The sequence below is a fragment of the Spermophilus citellus genome, assembly GCF_964194105.1.
Source record: "Spermophilus citellus genome assembly, chromosome: 14".
Classification (NCBI taxonomy): domain Eukaryota; kingdom Metazoa; phylum Chordata; class Mammalia; order Rodentia; family Sciuridae; genus Spermophilus; species Spermophilus citellus.
The window spans coordinates 104416341-104443052 of NC_138194.1; the positions used below are offsets into that span (position 1 = coordinate 104416341).

Here is a 26712-nt window from a genome sequence, read left to right on the forward strand (position 1 = left end):
CCCAGCCTAGGATCTGGCTGCAGAACTGGGTCCCTGAAGGCTCTGAATTGTGTCACACAGCTCCCCAGGCAAAAGCCTGGCCCTTCACCCCTCAGAGGGGCCTGGCTATGCACACAAAGGCCTTCTACCCACATGAAGCCCCAGAGCCTGGTGTGCATTTGTGTACGCATGTGTGTGAGAGAGCTGAATCCAGCACCTTGTACATGCCAGGCAAGCACTCTACCACTGAGCTACGCCTCCAGCCCTTCTTATTTTTTGAGGCACGATATTGCTCCATTGCCGAGGCTGGTCTTGAACTTGCTATCCTCTGGCTCTAGCCTCCTGAGGGGCTAGGGAGCCTGTTAGCAGCAACCTCTTGCACTCTTCCCTCAAACATTGCTTCTCTGCAGCCTCTGGTGCCCAGGCCTTGGTGCACACCACGGCTCCAGGGAAGTACGACTCCACGTCCATATGAAGGGGCCTGACATGCAGAGAGCAGCTAGTGCTGCTTGTGCTCACAGCATCAACTCAGCAAACTCCGGGGCCTCCTGGCTGGGGTGAAGGTAACCGCAGACCTAACCTGGCACATCCCTACATGCGTGACAGCAACGGGGTGGTGGCAGAGATTCTCTGCCTTGAGCTGCCGCTGTCCCGAACACCTGGCTCAGCTGCCACCATGGCAAGCTGTTAGGAAACAGACCACCCCTCTCCCTGCCCTGGGCCCCAGTGCTCTGTCTGCCAGGCAGGGGGCATGAGCACGGGCTAAGATCCCTGCCCACAGCAGAGGCCCGGAGTGACCAGTCAGGACATGTCTATCTGGAAGTCTAGGAAAAGTGGACTTCTGCCTAAGGCCTGAGGGGCTGAGCAGGCTACTGTAAGCTGCCTGTGCCAGTTGTCCTCACACGGTCATTTAGCTGACCCTCACCCTCACCTGGGATCAGGAAGCATGGGGACACAAGCTGGAGACATGAGGCTTGGCTCTGGCAGAGGCATCTGCAGGGGTACTACGATAAGGAGTGACCTGTCTGCCCCAGGGGCCAGTGGTACCTGGGAAGGGAGGGGGCACAGGCTGCAGACCAGCCCCTGGGAGCAGGCCCAGCACCACACGGTGTTCCCTCCTTGCTCAGGGTCCACCATGATCGGCTGGCTCAGAGTGCAGGGTGCCTGTGCCTGGCTCCAGGGAGTCGGGAGGGGGCTCTGTGGGGTATGCAGACCCTTCCTGGGGCCCAATGGACAGGTCTGGGAAAATAAGTCACCTACAGTACCCAAGGGCTCCTCAGATCAAGTGTGTCTTGAGGGTTCATTCCTACTCCAGAGTCACCTACCCACCCCTGCTCTACTGAAGGGAGACACAGGCCAGGAACTTGACTCCTCTGAAGTTCCTTGGGGATTTCCTGCCTCCCCGGACAGGAAGCCGCAGTCCACAGGCACCTCCTGCTCCTGGCCCTGGACTATGAGAACTTGCTGAGGCATGCACTGTCCCCAGAGCAGGAAATTCCTGAGGAAGGAGACTCGTTATCAGTGCCCTCAGAGACCACAAGGGCTTGCAGAAGCTGCTGAACATGGGAACAGGGGGCACCACCAGAGGCAGAGCTAGGCTTCCCTCTCCTCTGCACCCAGGTCCCAACACAGACAACTCTCAGGAACTTTCCAGAAGAGACATCACCTGCTTGGTGCCATGGGAGACAGTACCTCCTCATGCTGTGCACATAAACAGCTCCTGCCCACTAGACTGTAGGGTGGGGCAGGGTGCCGCTGGTCCAGAGAGAGCTCCTGGAAGTCAGGGATGTGGGAGGTAGGCTTGACCTTCCAGGTTGGCTGCAGAGGCTCCCCAAGGAAAAGGTGCTTTAGTGACTCAGGTGTTCAGCAAAGAGAAGCTGGGACCACACAGTCCAGCGCGCTCCAGCCCAATTATCCCATGAACATGGCTGCCCATGGTGGGCAGCCATACCAAAATAGAAACCACTCAGCAAAAGACCCAGGGAGGGGACACAGGAACAAACGGGAGTGGGAGCATCTCTGCAATCCACACATGGGACAAGATCATATCCACAGTGCATCTACCTACCACCTCATGAGGGAACAACTACCCAACTAAGAGGGGAAAGAGGCCCTCGCTGAAGACGAGCAGACCACAACAGGCATGTGGAGAGACCCATCACCACTAGCCCTGAAGACACAAATTAAAACCACAGGGAGGCGTCCCCACACACCACACAGAATGGCCAAAATAATAGTAGAACCACCAAACTGGGGTGGGTGCAGGGAAATGAGGCCAAACACACATACTACTGGTGGCAAGGGGAAGTTGTATGGCCACTCTAGAAAAGAGTGTGGCTGATTCTTACAAAACTAAATGTGCAGGGCTGGGGTTGTGGCTCAGCAGTAGAGTGCTCGCCTAGCATGCAAGAGGCCCTGAGTTCGATCCTCAACACCACATAAAAATAAATAAACAAAATAAAGGTATTGTGTACAACTACAACTAAAAAATAAATACCAAAAAAAAAAACCACCCTAAATGTGCAATTACCATATGACCTACTCATTGCACTCCTGGGCACTGATCCCAGTGACATGAAGGTCACCTTCAAACAAAAGCCTGCACATGAGTGTTTATAGCAACTTTGTTACAATCCCAAACTGGAAACAGTGCCAATCCCAGTCGCTCCTAGGGTGAATGGTCAAACTGTGATGCACACATCAGAGGGCACTTCAGCAATAAATAGGAGGGAACATCTACAGAGGGACAGCCAGGGAGAAAAGGAAAGTTCCGGGGCGGGGTGAAGGTCCCCGACTTCATTTCAGCGTTAGTTTAAAAAATGAAGAGATCAGATCAGCGCTGCTAGGGATCTGAATGTGATATCGAACTAGTCAGGCAAAGTGACATTCTTGGAGGAAACTCAGCAAAGTGTACAACTGATTTCTCAGTATATCATCATCCTGGTCATCTTCACTGAGTTACTGGGGACGGAACTCCGGGCCTCTGCTTGCTAGGCAAGGGCTCCACCTCGGAGCCACGCCCCAAATTCATGGAGACCTCTCACTGAATTGTCTAGACTCGCCTCCCACTCGGGACCCTCCTACTGCAGCCTCCCCGGTAGCTGGGATCACAGGCTTGCGCCACGGTGCCCGGCTCTCTATTATTTCTTAAAACCGGGCACGAATATACAATTACCTTTTACTTAAAAGTTTTAATTAAAAAGCAAAGAAAGCAGCCTCGGAAAGTCCTGCTGGGGAGAATACTGCCGGTATGGACCTCGCTGGACTGGACTATGCGGAGGAGCCTTTGGCGGAGCGCTTTCCCGGCTGCCTACCCCTGGGCACGGGGGACCGCGGACCGGGCCCCAGCGGCCCTCCTGCCTCCACGGCCGGGGGAGGCCAGGGCGGCCAGGGCGGCCGGGGAGACCCAGGCTTGGCAGGCGCAGGAGATCAGCTGCAGGCTGAGCGGGCTCCGAGGAGTCCCGCGTTTGAGCTCTGTACCTTTCCCATGGCCACATGGGGAACGCCTGCAGCTGGGCCTCCTAGGGAAGAGGCTCACTGACCTCCCAGGGCTGAAGGCGCCAAGTCCCCACAGCTCAGACTCTGAGCACAGCGAGGGGAAAGTCGGGAAGGGGCGGGGGCAGCGACGCGGGCGGGGCGGGCGAGAGGCCCAGGGCAGGCGGGTGGCGCGGTGTGCGCCCGGGGACCCGCAGAGGAGGGGCGCCGCCTATCGACTTCCCGGCAGCCTTCCAGGCTCTGTGCGGAGGAAACGGCACCGCCCTCACCCGGCCGCGCGTCAGCACCGAGAAGCCGCGTGACGTCCTAGAGCGGCGCCGGAAGAAGCGGGACCCGGGTGGGGCGGAACACGGCGTAGCACCACCGAGCAGCCGTGCGACGGCCTAGAGCAGCACCGGAAGGGGCGTGTCGGCGGGAGAGCGGAGGGCGCGTCTTCCTGCGGGCTCCTCACGCTAGTGCGGTGGGAGAGGCGGGCCGGGCCCGGGCGGCGGTGCTCTCTGGCCGCCCGCCCCCAGCCGGGCTCGGCGGGGCGTCTGCTCCTCTGGGCGGAGGCGCTCGCCACGCTTGGGCTTCACCAGGTATCTCCTGCATTCGCGCGCGGCGGAATGGGCAGCAGGAGGGCCGGGCTCGGGCTCGCGCTCGGGCGCTGGCGTCGGAGGGCCATCTGCGGAGGCCTGCGGCAGGCTTGAGCGGGTCCGGCTGGCCAGGTGGGAGCCGGTCCATCCAGGGCTCTCCAGCCCGCGAAGGGGCCAGTCTCCGTGGTTCCGGGTTCCCCAAGGCAGGGCCGGGGGGACAGGCTTCCAGGGAGGCTCTCCTGCTGCTGGGTGCTCAGAGCTTGGAGAAGCCTCCTCAGAGAGGTAAAGGAGCCACCCCGAAGTTGCACAGCAGGCCAGGGAGCAGCAGCAAGGCTGATGTGGACTGAGTGGATAACTGCTTGTGTCCACAGGCCCGTAAAGTGAGGGATTCCGTTTTTAATGGTTATTTTATGTTATAGGGAGCCGCTTCAGAAAACACTCTTAAGTCCAAATTCAAATCCACCAGAACTTTACTTACCTGGCCAGGGACTGTCACCCACCCATAGAGACTGAGGCTCTGTGGGAGAACAGAATTTCCTGGCCTGTGTCTTGGAAATTTAAGGATGAAAAACAGCTCAGGGGCTTTTCTCAGCGTCATACAAGCAAGCCAATCATAGACGCTAAGACAGTAGTTACCTGCGAGCCCTAAGCAGGGCTGGAATTTTCCAGTTAGCAAGCAAGCAAGTTAGAGAAGCTAAAAAGCATCAGCTTGCAACTCAGTTAACTGCATCTTGGGTCTGAGCAGGTGTTAGACAACCCTGTCCTGAGTCGGAGCAGGTGGTTAATGGGGGCAAGAATCTACTTTAAAGTCTTGGGTCACCAAGACCACCGTGTCCTGGGTTGAGTACATTTTGTGGGGTATAAAATACAGAAAAAAAAAGTATATTATGAGAAAACAGCTTTCATTTCAGTTTTTCAGAAACAGCTCTTGTAACAGGTTTTTAATAGAAGGTAGTAAAATGGAGGCCTAGGCCTGTGACAGTTCTTGCTTTATAATGGTCTTTTCTCAATTCTGAAAATCTTGTATCCACCATCTATATTTCTAGCTAATCTATAACCTATAACTTACACTTTTATTGACTGTATTTATCAGTTCACACTAGTCAGTGTGGACACAGGTAGAGAAGTGAGCAAACCTAGTCCCTGCCTTCATGCCTGCCCCTGGAGGGCCAAGGGCACCATCATAAAAAGTATTCTGAGCATGTAGGTGACAGGGGCTGGGGACAAAGACACAGCCCTACCCTCAAAACCCCTGCCTCCTAAGGAGGCTGGCACACCATGATGAGCCACCTGAGAAGGGAACACTGCTGTGGAGCTCAGGACTTCACACTTGTCCTGGAGAGTAGTCTCCTGTGGGGCACACGGTGTGTTCTAACAGTCCCCGGGTCACCTGCGTCCTACTAGTACCTGGCCTCAAAGTGCCCTAGGGCTCGGAGCCTCCAAGAGCAGCCCTGCTCTTCCTAGAAGAGTGGTGCCGGTTCCCAAAGCCTCCGCCAGCACATAGGACTGCTTCACCTGCACCTCCGTCTCCCACCAGACCTGAACTGTCTTCTCCCGGGAGTCGTCTCCAGGCAGAGCCCACAGGAAGGGGTGCTGGCCTGTAGCTGAGTCATCTAAACGTTTCATTGGGAAACTGCCCTCTCGAACTCCTTGTGAGGTAGAACTCTGGTCACTTGGGGCCACTTTCCCTCGTGGAGGGACGGCCAAACATCCCCTCCCGGCTGAGCAAAGAGAATTCAAAGGATTCATGTTGAAACATCTCACTTAGGTGTGTGTTTCACCTCCGTTTTCTATTCACACTAGACCCCAGCTTCAGACTCCAGCCTGGTCGACCAGTGCAAATAGGTGGAGTGTTGTTACATGGGGTACCACATTCTGAGGTAGGAGAATGTCCTAGTGGGCGGGAGTGACCATCCTGGGAGCCAGGTAGTCCACCCTCCTTGGAGCTGCAAGCAGAAGAGTGCGCCCCGTATCTTATGGGGCTATCTTTTACCAGCATCTCAACGGGCCTGATGTTTTCCAGGGTGTTGTGCGGAATCCATCAGTTAGTACTAAGAGGCAAAACAAGACACAGAAGAAATGGAACAGGATTTTTTTTTTTAAGGGATTGAACCCGAGAGCAGGATTCTTAACAGATGAAAAGGTGCAGCTGACACCAGGTGCAGAGACCTGGGCCTTGCCTGTTACTCCTCTGGCTCTGGTTGACTAACTCGGGTGAACTGGTGCTGAGGTTGGGACTCTGTCACGTGGACGTGTGGGTGGGAATTCGTGTCTTCTCCCCGAGTGGTCCTTGCAAGAGGCCGACATTTCTATAGGACAGTGTCCAGACCATGCAAGCACAGGCCTACTTGGTAGTTAGCTGCAGCTTTGGCCCCAAGTCTGAATGAGAAGAGCCAGTTGCTCAGGCAAGAAGGCGGTGGGGGAGTCACCAGAGCAGTACCACGGCTGCTACCCCTCCTGAGAGGCCCAGTGGACGGCAGCAGAGATCAGATAGTGTGCTCCGGAAGTGATATTCAATTTTTTAGACTTTCAGCACAGTTAATGACGTACTTCCATGTCCAGGAGCTTTTCCAAAGCCCTGGAAGAAACTGTATAAACTAGAAAAATTATTCATTTGGTTAAAGATGAGAGTAACTTGAGGGAAAAGGTGTGTGGGACTCTTGAGAAGGAGCCACTGAAGGCAAGCCTTGGTAGTACGAGTGGAAGCCTTTGGGGATTTGAGCGGGGGTAGGTGTGGGATTTGCTGGCTGCTGTGGGCCAAGGGGGTAACCCATGTTTCACCCGGCTCAGCACTAAGATGTGGGTGATGGAGGCACCCCTCAGAAGCCCCTATTCCAGAGCATGCCCACTGATCCCAGTGTGAAAGGGACAGTTAGGGAATTGGCGAAAAGAAAGCCACGTGGTGGCCATTCATTCCTAGTGCACACAGAACCCTGCTGGACACTTGAAATCCCTGCCCCAGCAAGAGGAGGAAGCCGGGGACGGGTGAGATGAGGTGGGAGCTCGTAGCACCAAAAGCACCTTGATCTGGTATTCAGTCTTGCCCTTTCAGCCACAGAGCCGGTGGTGCTGTCTTCCCGGCACAGAGCCGCAGCCATACGCAGCAGGAAGCTGCCTGGAGGGGCGTGGTGTCAGGAGGAGGAGCTGGGAGCCCTCAGCTTCCAGGGTGCCTTCTCCCAGGATCAGCATGGAGAAGCCTGCAGGCAGGAAAAGGAGAACCCAGGCCCCAGAGGCAGAGGCAGATGTGCAGAAGGCCACTCTGAAAGGAGAGAAAGCATCTGGTGGCAAGAGACCCAGCAAGAGACCTGCAGCACCCAGAGAGCACCACAAGGAGCCGAGTCTGAGCCCTGAAGACGAGGCACAGCTCTTTGATGCCTTTGACGCCTCGTTTAAAGATGACTTTGAGGGTGTCCCTGTGTTCATTCCTTTTCAGAGAAAGAAACCCTATGAATGCAATGAGTGCGGACGAATCTTTAAGCACAAGACGGATCACATTCGCCATCAGAGAGTTCACACTGGGGAGAAGCCCTTTAAGTGTGATCAGTGTGGGAAAACGTTCCGGCACAGCTCTGACGTCACCAAACATCAGAGGATCCACACTGGGGAGAAGCCGTTTAAGTGTGGGGAGTGTGGGAAAGCCTTCAACTGTGGCTCCAACCTCCTGAAACACCAGAAAACCCACACCGGAGAGAAGCCATATGAATGCCAAGAGTGTGGGAAAGCCTTTGCCTACAGCTCCTGTCTTATCCGGCACCGGAAACGCCACCCACGGAAGAAGCATTGAGTGGGGGTGGCCTTCGGGTCACAGAGTTCCCGCTGGGGCACCAGGGCTCCCTCATGCAGCATCCGGTGAGGCCTGGCCCTGTGCTGTGTGCTATGCGTGCCTGGCTACCATCCCTGTGGTCACCAGGAGAACCCACCCATCATTGTGATTGGCAAGAGGCCTTTCTGCGTCAAGCTACAGTGGTGGCACGGGAGCCGCTCGAGGCTCCTTGCAGCCACAGCCATTTTCCATGCTGCTCTGTGCTGCTCAGTGCTCAACACAGAACAGACCAGCCTGTCACCTGCCATCCATGGGGCACCTGAGGACACCCCTGTGTTCCGTCCCCAGCAGGAGTGGCGTTCGTAGTTGGTGAAGGCCAATGGCTCCTGAGTGGCCCTGCCTATAGTGTCCACTCCACTCTGGTCCTGTTTCTAACACCTTGAAGACTCCATCTGTGGATGCTCAGCCCCTTGGATCCCTGAGTTTAGTCCCAGGAACTGAGCAGGCACCTGGGACCCCAAGCTGGATAGCAGTGGTCTGTGACCAGCTCTGGCTTCTTTACTAGGGTACCAGGCCCCAAGTTCAGCCCCTGTCCCTGGAACTGAGCCACACCTGTGCTCTCCCACCCAGCCGCCACCCCAGATGGACAACCTGACTTACCCAGACCGACCCGTCAGACATGGGCTCCTCGGCTCCTGAGTGCTGCCGCCTTGGGAGATCCCTGCCCTGGCCCTGTGCTAGGCCCCCAGGGTGCTACCTGCAGCTTCCATCCACTTGACCTTCAGGCATGGTGGTGGCCCTGCCCCCTTGGTGGCCTCCACTCAGGTTAGTTCCAGTTCCCTGCCTCTCCCCAAGTCTGTCAAGTCCGCGTGGCTGTGCTGGCCCTTTGTATCCCAAGAGTGATTTGGATGGGACTCTGTGCTCTTGGGGACTGGCTTATAGGAGGGCAGCAGAGCAGTGCCAACCAGGAAGCAGTACAGCTTTTTACTGGGGGAATGCTGGCACCCATGTTTTCAACTGGGAGTAAAGACTGATAATGGCCTAATAGAGTATTGTGGAGACTCGACCCTGAAAAAAGGCTTCCCAGCCAGAGCTGAAGACCATGTGTCATTCAAGCAGTCACAGAAAGCAAGGGACACCACCCCAGATGATTGAGGTGGTCCTATTCCCAGTGCAAATATTTTGCCAGGTGAACAGCTTTTACTCTCTGAATCCCCTGGGAGCTGTGACGCTCAGTGCCACTGCATGACCAGGTGTCCCCTGAGGCAGCCTCCCAGCCAGATTAGCCACATTAGTGTCAAGGCATCGCCACCCTTGCAGAGTGGCCTGCCACTCTGAACACACTTCCAGTCCCTGTGCTTGGTTCTACTTGAGAACACTGCACAGTATATACAAAGCCTGCTGCTTCCCGGCAGTGCATGCTGGCTGCCCAGCCAAGGAGCCCACTGTGATTGATGCTGGGGGCTGCAGTATGGCCCGCAGCCGCCCCATGCAGAGCCAGTTTTCTGAAGGTTCACACTGAGTTCCTAGCACCAGATTCCCTCTGCTTTACACACACACTAGCCTGGACATTAGGGAAAAAAATTACCTCAATCAGCGGGGCACAGGGGCATGTGCCTAGAATCCCAGCTACTCAGGAGCCTGAAGAGGGAAGATCACAAGTTGAGGCCAGCCTGGGCAACCTAGTGAGACCTGTCTCGAAGTTGAAAGGGCTGGAATGCAGCTCAGTTGTGGAGCACCCCTGTGTTCAATCCCTAGTACCACCAAAGAACAATAATTCACCTAAATTCCAAAAACAAGCGAAGGCCTGACATAGGAGTTTAGCTTATGGCCCAGTTAATCTATAATGGCAGGTCCTGGAGCCCAGCCTGTCATTTTCCCATGACCATTTTTTGGTCCACAAGACAGCACCTCACAGACTCCTGGAATATTCTGAGGCCAGGCTCTCTGGGGCTTCACCCAATTCATTGCTCTTGGCCTGGAGTGCAGGGCAGCCATGGCCCACCTGGACAGCTAGCTCCTAGTGATACAGGGGACATTGGCTGGTACTACCCCCCGGGGACAGAGGATTTCAGGTGAAGAGCCTCCCATGCTGGGACCTCCTTCTGAGTTGTTCCCAGGGGCTGTCCTGCCCAGGCTGGGTCACCTCAGTCCCAAGAGAAAGCCCATAGTCTCAGAAGTGCAGATCTGATGAAGTGGAAGTATACAAAAGCAGGTGTCAGCGTTGGTGTAGGACACTTGTGTGCTCACCCTTCTGTAGCATGCGGTCCTCAGTTGGAAGAGTTGCCCACGTTGCTGGGATGTTTGAAAGCACTAGGTTGTCAAGCAGTGTTTGCCTCCTAGCCCACGTCTCAGTTCCTAAAGGTGAGAGGTTTTCAGGGTTCGGTATCATGCATGATGTCTACAGCTTATATATCAGATGTTGAACTAAAACCAGTGCCAACAACATGTGTGTTCATATGGAGCTGCAGAGCAGATTGGCCAGTGTTGGTTCTGAGTGACGAGGTCGGAGGCTGGCACATGTCTTCTGTGAAAGGCCAGAGAGCAACCGTTCCTGGCTCTGCAGCACACAGTTATCGCGTGGTGCAGCCCAGTCAGAGACGGTGTGGAGCGAACAAGCCAGGCTGGGTGCGGGCCAGAGCCCGTGGACCAGGCAGCAGCTGTCACTTTCCCACTGTGGTACAGGGTTAGGGCACTGAACCCTCAGAGCTGGCAGACTTTTTCTTTGCAAACTTTCCATAGGTCTTAAAGTCCTTCAGAACTAGATGTTGGCCAGGAAGTTGGGAGACTTGGGTAGAGGACATGCATGGAAGCCACAGAGTGGCCAAGAACGGCTCAGTCTGTGTCCTCTGATGCTTGGTGTGCCAGGAGGAGGGTGACCTAGACATCACAGCAGTCTGGGTATTCACGTGCCCCCATTGGTGTCTGCATTTGGTTTATTTATTTATTTTTTTCCTCCTTTTGGTACTGGGGATTGAACCCTGGGCTGCTCTACCACTGAGCTACATCCCTAGCCCTTTTTATTTTATTTTGAGATAGGATCTCACTAAGTTGCCCAGGCTGGACTTGAACTTGTGATCCTCCTGCCTCAGCCTCCCAAGTAATAGTGGGATTTTACACATGTGCCACCATGCCCAGCTGCTTTGTGTTTTGTTTGCAATAATTTCTCCCTGCTGTTATTGGGAAACATCACTTTTAATGAGTGCCTAATGATCTGTTGACTAAGAAAATCAAAGCTGATTTAATCATCTCCTAGCCTGGTCACACAGATTTGGGCTTAAATTGTTATAAATAATGCCATGAGAAAAAAATAAAAACTAACAAAAGAACAATGATGGCATAGTAAGTGCTTTTTTCCACTTAGGACCTGTAGGTTGTGTCCCAGATGCAGAGTTCCATGTTGCTGAGCACCTGCCCCTGGTCCGGGCCTTGAAGACACTGCAGCAGTGTGGGCAGAGGGCTGCCCTGGCCACCAGCAGCCGACAGGTAGGTTCTTACTCTTGCCGGCTCACTGAGAGAGAAGAGGTGTATTGTAACCTAGTGTCCGTGATCCTGTGAAAGAAGGAGGTGCTAGAGAGTATATAGGAACTGGTTTGGCCCTAGGCTACAGTGTGGGACCTGGAGTGTGTCGCTCAAGCACCTTGCGCCTCATTCTCCAGTGTGAAATGGGGTGCTGGTGGTGCTCAACCCCAGAGGGTCTCCAGAAATCAGTGATTTGATGCATGAAGGTCTAAGTACAGGGCTGGTTCATACTGAAGGTTAACAAATGCTAACTCTCAGCAAGGTGCAGTGGCACACATCTGTGAGACCAGCTACTCAGGAGGTTGAGGCAGGAGGACCACAAGATTAAGGCTAGCCTCAGCAACTTATGAGACCCTATCTCAAAAATTTAAATAGGGTTTGGGATGTAGTTCAGTGGTAGAGCACCCCTAGGTTCAATCCCTGGTACCACCAAAGAAAGAAAAAAAGACTAGTCTTCTCACATGTTTGTGTTCTTAAATGCTCATTCACATGTGTGGAGGGGTGCCCTGGATGTTTCTCCCAAGAAAAGATGAGAGCAGAATTTTTAAAAATCACCATGGAGAAGAGCACATGACAAGGTGTTTTTTTGTTTTTGTTTTTTAATACAGTTGGATTTTTATTTATTGGTGGGGGCGGGGGGTGCCAGGGATTGAACTTGGGGACAATCGGCCACTAAGCCACATCCCCAGCCCTATTTTGTATTTTATTTAGAGGCAGGGTCTCACCGAGTGCCTTAGTGTTTCACTTTTGCTGAGGCTGGCTTAGAACTCGTGATCCTCCTGCCTCAGCCTCCCGAGCCTCTGGGATTACAGGCACTGCACCAACTTGCCCAGCAGATTTTTTTTTTTTTTAATTATGGTTCATGGTTATGAGAAAAAACACCCACCCAACCCCAAATCAGTCAGCGTTCTCTTTTGCCATCTTTCTGGCACAGACAGACAGTGAGCTCATTTCCTTTTTTCTGAGGCAACCAGGACAACACCAAGCACCAAGACCAGATGATGCAGGTTGACTCGGTCCAGGAAAAGAAATCCCTAATCGCCCAGGTCAAAGCCAAAACAGTGGAAGTGACAGAGCTCCTGGAGCTCAGTGCCCCTGAGAGCCACTGGGACAGCGGAGGCCACAGGCCCAGAGGCCACAGGGTGCTGGCAGGAGAAGAGCCAGGACCAGTGAGCCCCAAAATCAGAAAGGGAGAATGAAGCCAGAGAGGCTCAGGGACTGAAGGAAAGGCTGTGAGAGCGCGATTAGGATCCGCGTGGTTGAGGGAGAGGACAGGTGAAGCACTCGTTGTGTCGTGGTTTGGATATGAGTTGACAGAGCTCATGTGTGTCAGCGCCAACAGACCTCCAGGTGAAGTGGCTGTGACCTAATCAGCAGTGATCCATGATGGAGATTCACTGGCAGGTGGGGCATGGCGGGGTCCTGGGGGTGTCTCAGGATTATTGAGCAGAGCCTCTGCTCCCTGGTGCCCTCTTCCCAGCTGCGTCCTTCAGCCACACTCCTACTGTCATGCTGTCTTATCTCAGGCCCCATGGAGTGGAGTCAGCCACCTACAGACTGAGACCTTTCAAACCCTGAGCCCCAAAATAAACTTATTCCTCCAAAATTATTATATTTTTAGTTGTGGATGGACACAACACCTTTATTTTTTATTTATTTATTTAATTTAAAAATATTTTAGACATTGATGACCTTTATTTTATTCATTTATTTATGGGTGGTGCTGAGAATTGAACCCAGTGCCTCACACATGCCAGGCAAGCGTTCTACCACTGAGCCACAGCCCTAGTCCCCAAAATCATTCTTTTGGAGTCTTTGGGTCACAGCAGTGAAAAAGCTGCTAAAACAAGTAGTGAGAGGGGAGACAAGTTCAGATTTGAGAACACAAAGATGAGAACCACCGCATAGACCGCGCACAGGCAGGAGCCCGGAGAAGCAGCCAGGCTCCGAAGACCAAGCCACTTGTGGAGGAGTCCTGTCACACCCAAGGAGATGGTCAGTGGCTTACATTCTCCCCAAAAGAATCCAAATTCAGGAAATCCCAACTCCAGTTATACGTGATGGAAAAACAGGAAATAGTGGGGTACACACGTGTAATTCCAGCAACTTGGGAGGGTGAGGCAGAAGGATTGTGAGTTCAAGGAGTCCAGCCTTAGTAAGACCCTGCCTGAAAATACGTAGTTGAGTGGGAGAAGACAGGAGCTAGAGGAAACATCCCTTTATTTTATGGGACAGGTATGACTTTGAAATCCAAGTTACAGCTCTGTTTCTGTGTCACATACACAGACATAGAAATCCTAAACAAAACCCTAGCAAGCAAAGTTCAGTGGAACGTACAATGTAGCATGACCAAATCAGGTTTACTTCAGGAAGGCAGATTTGGTTCAAGGTTGTTGGAGTGGGACTGGCAATGTAGCTCGATGGCAGAGTGCTTGCCTAGCATTTGTGAAGCCCAGCTTCTATCCCCAGTACTGCAAAAGAAAGAAAGAAACCCTGATCATCATGATTGTCACTGTGTACACAGAAATCTGAAAATCATCACAGAACTACTGGATTTATTAAGACTTTAGTAAGGTCATGTAGAAGATCAATGTTATAAAAGTTAGTTGAAATTAAGACCAAAGAGAATAGACAGCAGAGGTGTAAATGGACATCACTGTATAATGTTGATAGCAGCATCATTTACAGCCACCTAGGAAAGATGTAAAAACAAAAGTGTGAGACTTACGTAGAAATTTTACATGTCCTTTAAGTAAATAATCTAAATAAATTAGGAAGCTGTATCACAACACCAACAGTCCTAAAATTATAAAGACATTATCTCTCCCTCAAATTAATTTAAAATGCCAATCTAATTACGTTTCCAGCTAGGTTGTATGCAGAGCCCAAGTGATTCAGAAGTGTGTGTGGAAAAGCCCATCAGCAAGACGGCTGAAGAAGGGCCAGGTGGGGTCCTGGGGAACCTGCCCTGCCACAGCCAGAGCTTCTCAGCTTGGCAGCAGTCAGGTGTGGGGACTCGGGGGGCCTCACAGCAAAGGCAGGGCCTAGACCCAGAGCATCCCCAGACCTTCGAGGTTAGCAAGAAGCAAGCACCTGCTGTGTTGGGACCCAACTAAAGCCTCTGGCTGACACCAGGTACTCACCCTGACTGCTGCCGCAGCAGGTGACACCTTCCCAATCCAGAGGGCACTTTTTTTTTTTTTTTTAGGAAAAAGACAAGTAGCAATTAGAAAGCAGACAGAAGACAGGCATTTCACAGAAAAAAATGTGAACAGCTCATAAGTCTATGAAAAGATCTTGATCTCAATAAGGAATACAAGATGGGACGGCAGGGAGATAACAGATTCAATAAAATGTGTGAGTCTCCTCATCCACTCAGGAAAGAAGATAAGCCAAGGAGCTGGCATCTGTTCTGTTGGAGTGTCCCAAGGTCAGCAGCTTTGGAGAATAGTCTGGTGTTTCCCTGCCAGTTGAAGGTCTGCACCCCATTAACCCAGAGACTTCACTTATTTATTGCCTCAGAGAAACTTTGTACATCTGCCCAAGGAGATGGTTGTAGCATGCAGTGGTGGTCATGGTGTGCTGTGTCACAACCTGGAAGTCCCCACGTGTCACTAGTGCTGCCGTGCAAGTGTTTCCATGGGCCCAGGGGCATCCACAGGAACAAGGCAGCTGCAGGGTGCACTGGGAGATGATCCTGGGCAGAGGAATTAATCCAGAAGCCGAGAGTGTGCTGTGGGGCTGTGAGTGGCAGAGCACAGGAGCGCTAGAGGTGCTGGGAATGGGCGGGGTGGCTGTCAGGTCATTCCACTCCCAGCCCCAAGTCTTAGAAGCAGCAGGCGCTTCCTGCACGAGAGTGCCACCCGGTCTGGACCCATGCTGCCCGTCCCCCTTCGCCTCCTCTGAGCCCCTCCACCAGCTCCTAGCACCCCTGCTCCCCCAGTCGGCTTTCTCCCAGCCAAGGGACGAGGCAGGAACTCCACCTCTTCCTTTCACTCCTGTTATTTCTCACCCTTTCCAGGCCATTGGAGAGGACCGTCCCAGCAAGGTGTCCTGAGGAAAGGACCCTGGAACCAACAGGCAAGACCCCATGTTCCTGCATTCAGAGGGGAGTAGAGAGGACCAGTGTCCACATGCAGCTCCTCTGGCCATCCAGGCTGAGACCTTGTACACCTCTGAGGGCACAATAGAGAGGGCCTCTGGGGACATGTAGGAAGAAAGCCAGGCGGCGGGTAGGGACGAGCAGAGAGGCCCTGTCAACACAACCGCTCCGCAGCAAGTGCCCATACTGCACACCGCTCAGCCAAATCAGGCACCTGCCCACCAGGGACAGTCCTTGCTCACTGTCAGCCGCCAGCCATTGCAGGGGCGCTTTTCATACCAACTCCATGCTCAGAACCCTCTGGACACCTGAGAAGAGTCCTGGGAGAAACGGGACAGTCCTGGAGCCATGTGACAGGGCTCCCTCACAGGAAAACGATCGACAAAAGCCAGAAGCTTCTCAGGAGCTGGAGGAGCCCACCTAGGCAGTGCCACTATAACCACCACGTCCAGCAGACACTGCCCACTGGGTCCTTGACCTGGTGTTTCCCAGGCAGCACCCATGCCAGGCCCTGTGGGGAAGCATGGCCTGCAGGTTGCAGCTAGGCCTTGCCCACAGAGAGGCTCTGCCAGGGACCCGACATCACGAATCCAGACCCGGTGTTCTGGTAGCTGTTTTTCTCTCCCTGAAGCCTTCTCTAGCACACAGGTGGGCAGGCTGGCCAGCAGCATGGCCTTGGCCTGTCTGCCTGCATTTTCTGACTCCCAGTTATACCTGGGCACCATTCCCTGTATCTCACATCTGTCCCAATTTGGGCACAAGATAAACTCATTTCCTTCCTGTGGCAGTGAGCTCAGACACCAAGACACTGTGGAGGAAGGCAGGACTGCGGGTGTGGGGAGAGCCAGGTGCTCAGGAGCATGGGGCAGGCTCCAGGTGAGGAGCTGGGCCCACACACTGCCGCTGTCTGCAGACAGCAGATGGCTCTGGGCCTATGTTTTCCAGAGCCTCATACCTGGAACTTGGCCCCTGCCACCTCCTGAACACCAGGTACGTGTTCAGCTCATGGAGGACAGGCAGGCCGTCCTCATCTTGACTGCACCCCAGGACTTGTGCTTGTCTGTGGTGCAGCTCCAGCTGATGCCAAAGTGGCACAGGGAGAACCTCTGGGACCAGCAAGGGTCCCTGGGCTTCTGCAAGCAGCACCCATGCCAGGCCCTGTGCAGACTCACCTCAGCTACCTGTGGGCTCATCTCAGTGTTTGCACCTCTTTGTTTTCCTGCATGTGGGACTCCTGGTGCAGCTGGAGGCAAGTATCATAGGACTCTTCTGTTCTGTCGGGGGCAGCACCCTGTGCACCTTAGTGACGCATGTACTGCTGTTAACAGTCATGTTCTGGTCTCTTGTTCTGTGACAGATACTCTCCCTAGTCCAATTTTTCCCACTATAATTTGTATTGTCCAAAAATTTAACTCTCCAGCTAGCCAGAGTCGCTCCACGTGTCTTCATCATTGGGGTGAAACTGTTTGCGGCTCCCTCCACCCTGAGGGCTGCCTTGCGGGGCCACCACAGCTCTGGTCACCGAGCTTGCCTCTCCCTGCTGCTCATGGACATGTGTCCTCCTGGAGTGGACGTCTGCCTCCAGCCCGTCTGCTATGTTCCAATGTGCCTCCTGCAGTTTGGGGTGTGCTCAAGATTCCCTCAAGGAATCTTGAGGCTTCCCCTCCAGGGAAAGTGAAGATGCCCCTTCCCAGGTCCCCCCAGTACAGGGTGGGACCCCAGCTGGCCACTGCCCCCAGTGAAAGTCTTTAGGATGCTCCCATTAACCAAACTCATATGAGAACCTGACACACACGAAAAAACTAATCACTGCCTTGTAATGGGAGTGCCCCTTCCCAGAGACACAACACCACCCTGCCTTTCTGGCTCCAGGCAGCTGGGAGGGAGGCTAGTTGGAGTTTGGTCAGTTGTGCATCTCCTGCAGTCAGGACTTCAGGGAGGCCTGGGAGGTGTTCTGGGCTCCTCCCTGGCACCCTGTCATCCCCAGCCCCCCCCCCCCCCGAATTCCAGATAACATGCAGACCCATGTGCCCTTGCTCACACATCCTTCATTTGGGGCTATAGTTCTCAGCAAGGGGCAATTCTGTCACCAGGGAACACTTGGCAATGTGGGGACAACTTTGTCAACAACTGGGAGGACCTGGTGGGTGAAGGGCAGGGATGCTACTGAGCGTCCTGCAGCATACAGGCCAGCCCCCAAGATGGCTAACAGGAGGTACATGTACCCCAAAGGACAGTGGGCCCCAGGCCCAGGAGCTGTGGCAAGCTGAGGATGGTCCACAAGCCCATGCAGCAGCCAAGAGCAGCTGAGGTGTGTTTGGTTCGGGTACTGGGAGTTGAACCTAGGATGCTTTGTCACTGAGCTACAAACCCAGCACTTTTTATTTTGACGTTCTCAGACTGGCCAGGCTGGCCTTGAACTTGATGATTCTCCTGCTTCAGCCTTTTAAGTCCTGGGATTCGCCAACATGCGCCGCCACACCCATCCCTCCTGCTCTTTTTCTTTTTGAGTAAAGGGCATTTTATTCAGTAAATAATGCAATTTGGATATTTACATTGATTATGAAACTTTACCAGTTCCAGGTTTATTTAACTGGTCAGAAAGGCAGCCAAGGTTTAGTGTCTCACTGAGAGCACAGCAGGGGCAGAGCCCGACTCAGCCTGCAGCTGCCCTGTCCAACCACTACTGCACTCCAGGCGGCCTGGTCGCCTGCTCCACCTTCTCCCCACCAGCAGTATTTGCCACCTCCAAAGTCAATGTCCAGTTGGAGCCAGCACAGGCCTCGTAAGGCACGATGGGCAGGACCACTGGGGTCAGGACCCCAGAGGAAGGGGTCCTGAAGTCTGTGTGACTTCAGCAGGACCAAGGAGGGGGACAATCAGTCTGCAGCCCACTCTCCTGCTCAGGAACTGAACCCACATGAGGATCTTGAGTTGTCCCAGGCTTGCTGTCTACCAGGGCCCTGGTGGTCCTGTTCTTTAGAGGAGGACTCCTCCCCAGCTGCAGGTCAGTCTCTCAGCTCTTGTCCTGGACACGACCTTGTCACAGGAGAGTAGGGAGCAGGAGCTCCAAGCCTCAGTTCTGTGTCCTGGCGAAAGAAAATCTAAAGTCAGACATGAAAAGCTAAGCACAGGAATGTTATATGAGTGATTCATAAGTAGATAAAGATGGTGAACAAATGACCCTCCAGATTCTGGATATACCTTCTAAAAGGAGATGGTGAGGGCTGGGGTTGTAGCTCAGCAGTAGAGCGCTCGCCTCACCCTGGGTTCGATCCTCAGCACCACATACAAATAATTAATTAATAATAAAGTTAAAAAAAAAAAAGGAGATGGTGATAATGCTCAGGTGTATGCCATAAGACAAAAGCCGCAACGGCGGAGATGGTCTTACTTCCTCTGCAGCGACTTTGCTCAAAAGGATGCTACAAGAGGCAAGAGAGTATCAGCTTGTGTGCCAGCTGGAAAACAAGGTGCCACTGCAGTCGCCAACTGCATGAAAAGCTGAACAAATGCAACAAGATGACCCAAGCAGACAGAGCATGGGCGTGACATACAAAGGAATGGTGCCCAGAGAAATCCAAGGCAAAAGGCAAGATTTCAGAGACTAAATTGGACATACTCTCAGACCAAAGCCTGAAGATGAACAAGGTGAAGTTTAAATACCTGTCCTGTAGGTGGGTGGCGCTGGTCCCAGTCGAGCTTGAACTCCAAATCTAGTTCTGGGGTGGGAAGAAAATTCTAAAGTCAGACACGAAAAGCCAAGCAAGAGGAACGCATTACGAGTGAAAGCTAAGAAGGGCTCGAGCAGAGAGCACCCCCAGGGCAGAGAACGCCCGAGTCAACACTTCACTGCGGCTTCCCGTGCTTGCCCGGAGAGCTGGGGTTCACCGGTGCAGTCCTCCTGGAGCTAACCTGGAGCCGGTTAGCTCCTCCCGGGTGTCAGGCGGGGAGGTTTGGACCCTAGCTGGTCCTCTGCGGAACTGCCACGGCCACAGCGCATTCAGGGGCCTCCCGGAGAGTCGGCCGGTGCTGGGCTCGGTGCGCTACGAAGAGCCCCTCCTCACGAGCTGCCGCGCTGCTCTCGAGCCGTCAGGGCAACTCGCAGTCCCCGCGACGCCGCCCGCCGCCCAGCACCCCGCGTGCGCGCCTGCTCTCCCGGGGGGAGTCGAGGGGCCGCGGTGGGAAGGCCACCGAGGCGCAGACCTCCGGCGCCCAGAGCGCCCCGGAAGCGCGCGGGCGGGCCGGCGAGGCAGTTCCGGTCGGCGCAGGCGGCCCCCTCCCGCTCGGAAGGTGAGTGGGCGCCGGTCCGCCGGTTCTGCCCGGCCCGCGGCGTCCCGCGCGGTGACCGCGGCCATCGCTGCACGCGGCCCCGAGGCGGCGCGGGGAGCAGGCCGGGTCGGGCGCGGGAGGAGGGCGGGGCCGGCGCAGGCCACGCCCGCTGCCCGCTCCTGCCGAAGGCGCGTTGCTGCAGACCTCCCGCGCCGCAGTGTGGAAGAAAAACGCTCTCACGCTGGACGCGAGCTGTTCGTGCAAACCAAGTTAAGGAACAGTGTTTGGCCCCAGATGAGTCTCGGGGTGTGGCGGGCAGGCCGGACTTGGGGGTTGCCCCCTGCGGCCTCCGACTCTGCAGGGCGGGAGGAAGAGCCTCCTGGGACCCAATCTAGCACCTCCGTGCCCCAGCAGGCATTTTCAGCTTTTCATCCCCCCCAGGGCCAGGAGCCCCCGGATATGGTACAGGAGGTTCCCCTGGAAGTGTCAGCATGCTCTTATGGTGGGTGAAGCCTCGGGTTGGCAGGACATTCAGGATCCTTTGCTGAAGAACTTGGGGTCAGCCCCTGCAGGTCTGCTGGTGCTGTCCAGGTGACGTCCTAATAGGATTTCACATTGAACAAAACATCCCAGGTCCTTGAATCACCTCCTACCACAAGCTGGGCACCTCTCCACTTGCCCTTACCTCTTGGCATCCTTGTGTTCCTGAATGAGGAACACTGTGTCATATGGGGCTGCTTAGGAGCTGGTGTGATGTCCCCTCTCCCCACAGACTTCTCCACCACCCTCATCTGCCTTGATTTTCATTTTCTTCAGGTCCCAGGTGCACACACCTTCAGGAAGTCTCCGGAAGATGGCGGCTCTAGGAGCTGTTGAGGAAGTTCTTCCTGTCCCATCTCCCATCAGTCTGTCATCATCAGGAACACCTGGAGCCCAGCACCACACAGCACAGCTTCACCTCCACAGTCCTCCACACGGTACTCATCTGGCCCACTGTGTTCCCTCTGCCCTACCTCCACACTATGGAGCCCCCATCTGACCCAGCAACCCAGCTGCTGAGAGGCAGCAGCACACAGTTGTGCAGCTTCTGGGAGGCAGGGGCCTGAGGGGCAGCACTAGGTCAGGACTCAGCCGTGGGAGGAGACCAAACCCATGTCTGGCTTCCTAGGAAAAAGCCCCTGGGACCATTTCTTCCCTGGTGTAGAAAGAATAGCCTCAGAATCTGGGCCTGGTGTGAGCAGGAGTGAGCCAGCACCCCCAGCCCTGTCTGAAGCTGTGTTCCCAAGCAGGAGAAGAGAGCCCAGAGTTGTTGCTAGGCTGCTTTGGGTATGGAACCTGTGGGACCTGCAGGGATGGAGCCATTGGCCTTGGTTTTACCCACAGTGTGTGTCTTTACTGGTCACAAGTAAGGAGCAGGCAGGGCACACTGTGCCCCTGGCACACCTGGCTCTTGGGTCATGGTGTCCTGAGGCTTCCTCTCCGTGTTGGATAGCCAGGCTCAGTGCTCCTAAGAGCCTGAGCCATTGACAGTAAAGACAAGGTCCCTCGTAAGGTATGTCCTGGCAGCCTGCACTTATGTTTAGGAGCTGGTGAAAGGTCCAGGAAAACAGCCCTCCTGGTGCCCAAGGTTCTCAGTCTTGGCTGTTCTTGTTAGTCTGTCTACTGGCATAGTGACGCTGAGGCTTGTGGAGCATGACTGCTGTACCGGGTCTAGGATGAGCTTTTCAAAGCCCAGCCACAGCCTTTCACATGCACACTCACAGATAAGGACAGGGAGGACACAGATAGCCAGGAAATCACATGGTGCAGCACAGGCCAAAATGGGAGTCATGAGCTCTGCTGTCTGCTGCCTGACGGCAGGACCTTTTGCCCCTGCCCATCCCCAGGAGATTGCTGGGAAAGTACTTCTTTGGAGCACCTTGCAGTGGTTCCCGTGAACTAGGTGGAATGTCTGGAAGGACCTCAGACTCATTCTGTGCGGAGCCTTGTGGGGCCACCCCTACCACCATCTCTTTCTCCTCTCCAGTGGTTTCTGGACCTTCAAGGGCGCCTGGCCTGTGCCCCAGGGCCTGCGTCTCAGAGCCCAGAGCTGAGCCCCTTTGCCATCTGGTTTCTCAGGAGTGCTCCAAGGCCCACAGACCCCTGACAGACCCCAGTGTTTCCAGAACCTGCCCAGGGTTCCCCTGCCAGTTAGAATTCGAGCCAGGACTTCTTCGAGCCAGTCCTTCCAGCTTCCAGGTCAGAGTCTGAGATGAGCCAGAGGAAGCCCACCCAGGAGCCCCGAGTCCCAGTGATCGTCAGAGCCCACCCCATACCCAGTCACTCCTGGAGACTCTCTGGCTGGGCTCATACTGGGCACTTGGTACCCTGCAGGAGGAGGAAATGAAGGATGCAGGGGGCTCGTTAAGCAGGGTGCTCAGCTGTCCCTGTGGGCAGCAGGCTGAGATCCTGTGTCCGAAGCTGAGACCACCTCCTGGCTGGTCCCAGCCTCTTAGAGCAGGCTAGGAAGCAGGTGTAGGACATAGTTGTTCTTCTCCCAGGACCTCTGTGTTCCTACATAGACATAGGTCAGGAGCCATGGCCAGTTTTGGGGTGCTGAGGGTCTGACACAGCTCCTCAGGGTCTGTGTTGTATCAATATAGGGGCGGTGGAGGGCAGTGGGGCCTTCTGATAGGGGCATGGGAAGGAGGCCAGGCCAGAGACTGCCCAGCTTTTGTCTGCTTACAGAGCAAGGGAGGGTAAGTCCCAAAGCCAGGTTCTCAGGAGGGCTTCCTAGGGCAGCTCTTGACCAAGCTGGGGAGGAGGAGGAAGGGTACTCCTGGCTGGGGAGGCTCCTGGCGGTGGCACGGGCAAGCTGCCCTGCTCTTCTAGAGGTGATGGGGAGATGCTGGGGAGGTGTATACGTGGCAGTGGGGGGGGTGGTGCTGTGAGTTAAGGGCTTGGCCCAGGAGCACGTGGCATCCTGTAGGTGGCCTGGGCAAGTGGGGTTGATTCCAGGGGAGGTAGCACTCTGGAGGGTAGGGCCTGAGCCATAGCCCCCAACCCCTAGGCTCTCCCAGCTCCAACCCTGAGGTGCTCTCCCAGCCATCAGAACTGGATCTCCAAGACCTAGAGGAAGTGGAGATCGGCAGAGACACCTGGCTTGGTGAGTGAGGACCACTGCCCACCCTGCCCGGCACACTGAGCGCGTTTCCCATTGCCCTGGAGCTCCTGAGCACCAGGCTCTGGGTATTCCCACTGCTGTGGCTGGCGGCTGCTGCCAGGGAGTGGGGCTACAGTACAGTTGTCACTGAGGCCACCGCCACCCCATGGAGCTCTCTGAGCAGGTATGAGCTCATTGGATCTTACCTGTCTGGCGCGGCAGGCTTCAAGAGAGGCTTGTTCCTTGTCCCTCAGTACTTGAGCCAAAAGGATCAGTTTTTTATTTTTTTAAGAGAGAGTGAGAGACAGAGAGAGAGAGAGAGAGAATTTTTAATATTTATTTTTTAGTTTTCGGCGGGCACAACATCTTTGTTGGTATGTGGTGCTGAGGATCGAACCCGGGCCGCACGCATGCCAGGCGAGCGCGCTACCACTTGAGCCACATCCCCAGCCCCAAAAGGATCAGTTTTGAGAGTTCTCAAAGTTCCAGATCCTTGCCAGTCCTTAATGTCAACCCTGGGGCTACCTCCTCCCAGCTCAGAGTAGACATGCAGGTCTTGTTAACCACTGTGTCCTCGTAGCCAGCCAAGGCCCCGTACACATGCTCAGGTCACCATATGACAGAGCCCAGCTGCCCCCCACCTTATGTTTTATCTCAGCTGTTTGGGGCAAACACCTTGGCCACTGTTCGGGGCCTCCTTCCACCTCACCAGTCCCAAGTCAGGCTGGCCCCGCCAGGTTCTGCTCTTACTTGGTCCCAGTCCCTAGAGTGCCGCCGTGGGGCTGGAGCTGGGCACCATCTGTCTGCCGTCTCTCCTTTCAGACTCAGAGGCAGAGCCTGGGCAGGCTCCATCATCTCCCCACCAGCATGTTTCTGAAGACAGGGTGGACCCAGAGAGAGGGGCGCTGAGGGGCCTCCTGAGGAACTTTCCCCATAGGCCCAAGTGTGGGGACAGCTTTGGGCAGGAGTCCAGCCTGGAGCGGCCAGCAGACCAGCCTCCAGGGCCCATGCCCTGCACCCTGAGGAGGAGTGCCTGGTGCCTGGCACTCCTGCCGCAGGGAGCTTCAGAGACCGGGGGCAGCCCTGAAGAGGCCCCAGAGCTGGGGTGCAGCTTGGGTCCCAGTCCACCACAAGCCAGTGCACGCGGCACCAAGCCGCACCGCTGCGAAGCCTGTGGCAAGAGCTTCAAGTACAACTCGCTGCTGCTGAAGCACCAGCGCATCCACACAGGTGAGAAGCCCTATGCCTGCCACGAGTGCGGCAAGCGCTTCCGTGGCTGGTCCGGCTTCATCCAGCACCACCGCATCCACACCGGGGAGAAGCCCTATGAGTGTGGCCAGTGCGGCCGCGCCTTCAGCCACAGCTCACACTTTACGCAGCACTTGCGCATCCACAACGGCGAGAAGCCCTACAAGTGCCGCGAGTGTGGCCAGGCCTTCAGCCAGAGCTCCAACCTGGTGCGCCACCAGCGGCTGCACACGGGCGAGAGGCCCTACGCCTGCAGCCAGTGTGGCAAGGCCTTCATCTGGAGCTCCGTGCTCATTGAGCACCAGCGCATCCACACGGGTGAGAAGCCCTACGAGTGCGCCGACTGCGGCAAGGCCTTCCGCGGCCGCTCGCACTTCTTCAGGCACCTACGGACCCACACAGGCGAGAAGCCTTTCGCATGTGGTGCCTGCGGCAAGGCCTTCGGCCAGAGCTCCCAGCTCATCCAGCACCAGAGGGTGCACTACCGCGAGTAGCCACAGCCTGGCCTGCAATAAATCCTGTGTGTGGAAACAGGAGCTGGCTTCTGCTGGGCGAGGTGGGCTGCTTCCCAACCTGAGGGCCACCACAGGGGGAGGGCCTGAGGCCAGGAGCTGACCTGACCCTTCCAGAGCCTTGCCATGGAGCCATCAGACCTGCCCAGCACCGGATGGGACCAGTGGGAGCACCTGGAGCAGGCGGGGCGGACAGGGGCTGCCTTCCAGGCTCCTGCATTCCTCCAGCAGCCTGTGGCCTGGCCCAGGCTTCCTGTCGACCCTGGGCATAGGGTCTGCAGCAGCTGGGTCTCCTCATGGCACGTTCTCCCTGCACAGCCCTCAGACCTGTTCGTTGTCTCCTCCTTGCTCTTCCATTTAGGGCTTGCAAGGTCAGCAGGCTTCCATGAGAGGACCTCCCGGACCTGTGTTCTCCCTATCTGGCCTCCCATGCTGCTCCCGCTCTGAGAAGGTGGAGACCTTGAGTTGTCGGGGCTGGACAGGTGTGCAGAGAGGTCAGGCTTTTGTCTTCTGAAGATCTTCCCAGAGAGTCCTGTGGAGGGAAGGGCAGAGCCCGGTGGAGAGGGCAGGCTCCAAGCAGCCAGGGTTCCGGGCACCTTTCCTGCCCAGCTTTTCCCTCCAGAGCAGCTGAGGGACAGCAGACTCCTCCCAAGACTGCAGTGCCCAAGTGTGACCTCCCTGGCCCTTCCCACTGCTGGGCTTGCCCAGGGTTCCTGCTGGCAGGTCCCCGTGGTGGCTGGGAGGCACTACCCTGCTACACTGGTGGTGTGCTTTGTGGCTGTCATCAGCCCTTGGCCAGCCTGTTTCCCAGGGGACACGGAAGTTATGAGGTCACGCATGGCTTCCTGCATGTCACAAGCAGTGACCAATCTCAAGTCTCCTGATGGGTCACACAGCCCTCTGCAGCCCCTTGAGGAAGGTACCTGTGGCCACCAAGTGCTGTTTACCCCCACCCTGTGTCCCCATGCCAACTGAGAGCCAATCTAGAGGTGAGAGCTAGAGGTTAGGCTGTTGCCTGCCTCCCCCGCCCCTCAGGGCTATGTGGGCAGCGCGAGACTCTGCAGGCAGCCCAGCAGCCTCATCACCAAGGACGGGCTCCATTGGCAGTAATGGAACCCAGCAGCATTTAGGGAAGGTCCTAGGGTGCTCCAGGGGTCCCAGCCTCCTGGAAGTGGCCTTCAGGCACCTTGTGGGGCAGGGCCAGGTGCCCCAGAACTAGCTGTGGGTGCTAGTGGCTGGCAGGGCAGCTCTTCTGTGCTGGGTCTAAACCCTTGCTGAGGCAAAGTCACCGTTGTCCCTTGCTGGGCAGGACCACCAAGATGAGCTGAAGTGGAATTTGCATCTCCCGTGGTACCTTTTTTCCTCCAAGCCCTGGCAGTCAGCAGATTCCCAGATGTTCCACCTGATCTCCATCCAATGTTTCCAGGAAATTCAGAGTGGTATGGGTCAGGCATGGCTCCTCAGGACCGTTCTACTTACCCTTGCCCATCCCCATCAGCATTCACTCGATTGGGGCACTTCTCTTATCTCCTGTGCCCCAGAGGAACCTGGGCACCATCTCCCCTCAGTTATTCCTGCCTTGCAGGAGATATCTTGTCTGAGCCAGCCTGTGAAGGGCTCCTGCAGTGGCTGTTTCCAAACTGCAGAAGTGACCATTTTTGTGAGCACAGCATCTGCATTTGGTCCCAGAGAAAGGGGCCCTAGAGGGACACTTGAGCCATCAGGTCCTGGAGCTGCCAGAAAGGATTTTGTGAGGCAGTTTCCAGGGATTGCAGACAAGCGGAGGGAGGGCTGTGAGCTGATGAATCCTAGATGGAACCACTTGGTTTTAGAGTATGAGGATCTGCCCCAGGGTGCCGTGAGACAAGAGGCAGATATATCCAGGGTCACGCTGCATTTTATTGTGGAACTTACTGACAAAAGCAAAGTTGTGATAAGATCAATTGCATTCTCAAAATTTGGATCAGAAAGGGGCATATATATGAATCAGGACCAAAGTAACCTCATCCTGGCTGAATTGTACCTGGTTTATCTTAATATGAAGGAGTTGGGTACATCCCTGGAGTCTGGGTCTAACCTTGTGCATTGTTTGCTAGTTGGTG

The 26712-nt window shown here is 55.2% G+C and overlaps 2 protein-coding genes and 2 long non-coding RNA genes across 10 annotated transcripts; 2 read left to right on the top strand and 2 right to left on the bottom strand.

The window, feature by feature from the left end:
• The first annotated feature begins 3876 nt into the window (after window positions 1-3876).
• On the top strand, window positions 3877-17935 carry ZFP41 (ZFP41 zinc finger protein). 7 transcript variants are annotated; one of them, XM_081265630.1, is made up of 4 exons: window positions 3877-4181; window positions 7102-8637; window positions 11177-11298; window positions 15356-17934. In XM_081265630.1, the coding sequence occupies exon 2, from the start codon at window positions 7237-7239 to the stop codon at window positions 7831-7833; it is 597 nt and encodes a 198-aa protein (XP_081121756.1). In that variant the 5' UTR covers window positions 3877-4181; window positions 7102-7236; the 3' UTR covers window positions 7834-8637; window positions 11177-11298; window positions 15356-17934. The 7 variants fall into 7 exon arrangements, with proteins under 7 accessions (XP_081121756.1, XP_081121758.1, XP_081121759.1 ...); XM_081265632.1 differs by lacking the exon at window positions 15356-17934 and adding an exon at window positions 12309-13742; XM_081265635.1 differs by having other exon boundaries at window positions 3878-4052.
• On the bottom strand, window positions 13873-14529 carry LOC308633114. Its single transcript, XR_014018709.1, has 2 exons — window positions 14478-14529; window positions 13873-14026 (listed from the first exon to the last, which is right to left on the bottom strand). It is a non-coding gene; the product is annotated as an uncharacterized lncRNA (long non-coding RNA).
• Window positions 17936-17986: 51 nt separating the features above from the next.
• On the bottom strand, window positions 17987-19725 carry LOC308633113. Its single transcript, XR_014018708.1, has 2 exons — window positions 19103-19725; window positions 17987-18525 (listed from the first exon to the last, which is right to left on the bottom strand). It is a non-coding gene; the product is annotated as an uncharacterized lncRNA (long non-coding RNA).
• A 106-nt stretch (window positions 19726-19831) lies between these two features.
• Window positions 19832-24634, top strand: GLI4 (GLI family zinc finger 4). The gene is made up of 4 exons (XM_081265629.1): window positions 19832-19977; window positions 20525-20685; window positions 22758-22853; window positions 23673-24634. Exons 2-4 carry the CDS (start codon window positions 20562-20564, stop codon window positions 24590-24592), a joined length of 1140 nt encoding a protein of 379 aa, XP_081121755.1. The 5' UTR covers window positions 19832-19977; window positions 20525-20561; the 3' UTR covers window positions 24593-24634.
• Window positions 24635-26712: the final 2078 nt, after the last annotated feature.

What these genes read in the sequence shown, in the direction of transcription:
- ZFP41 (XM_081265630.1), top strand. Translation starts at nt 7,237, where the DNA reads ATGGAGAAGCCTGCAGGCAGGAAAAGGAGAACCCAGGCCCCAGAGGCA.
- GLI4 (XM_081265629.1), top strand. Translation starts at nt 20,562, where the DNA reads ATGGCGGCTCTAGGAGCTGTTGAGGAAGTTCTTCCTGTCCCATCTCCC. An exon ending in CCTCCACAGTCCTCCACACG is followed by an intron (nt 20,686 to 22,757) that starts GTACTCATCTGG and finishes CCCAACCCCTAG; the next exon opens with GCTCTCCCAGCTCCAACCCT. An exon ending in CGGCAGAGACACCTGGCTTG is followed by an intron (nt 22,854 to 23,672) that starts GTGAGTGAGGAC and finishes CTCTCCTTTCAG; the next exon opens with ACTCAGAGGCAGAGCCTGGG.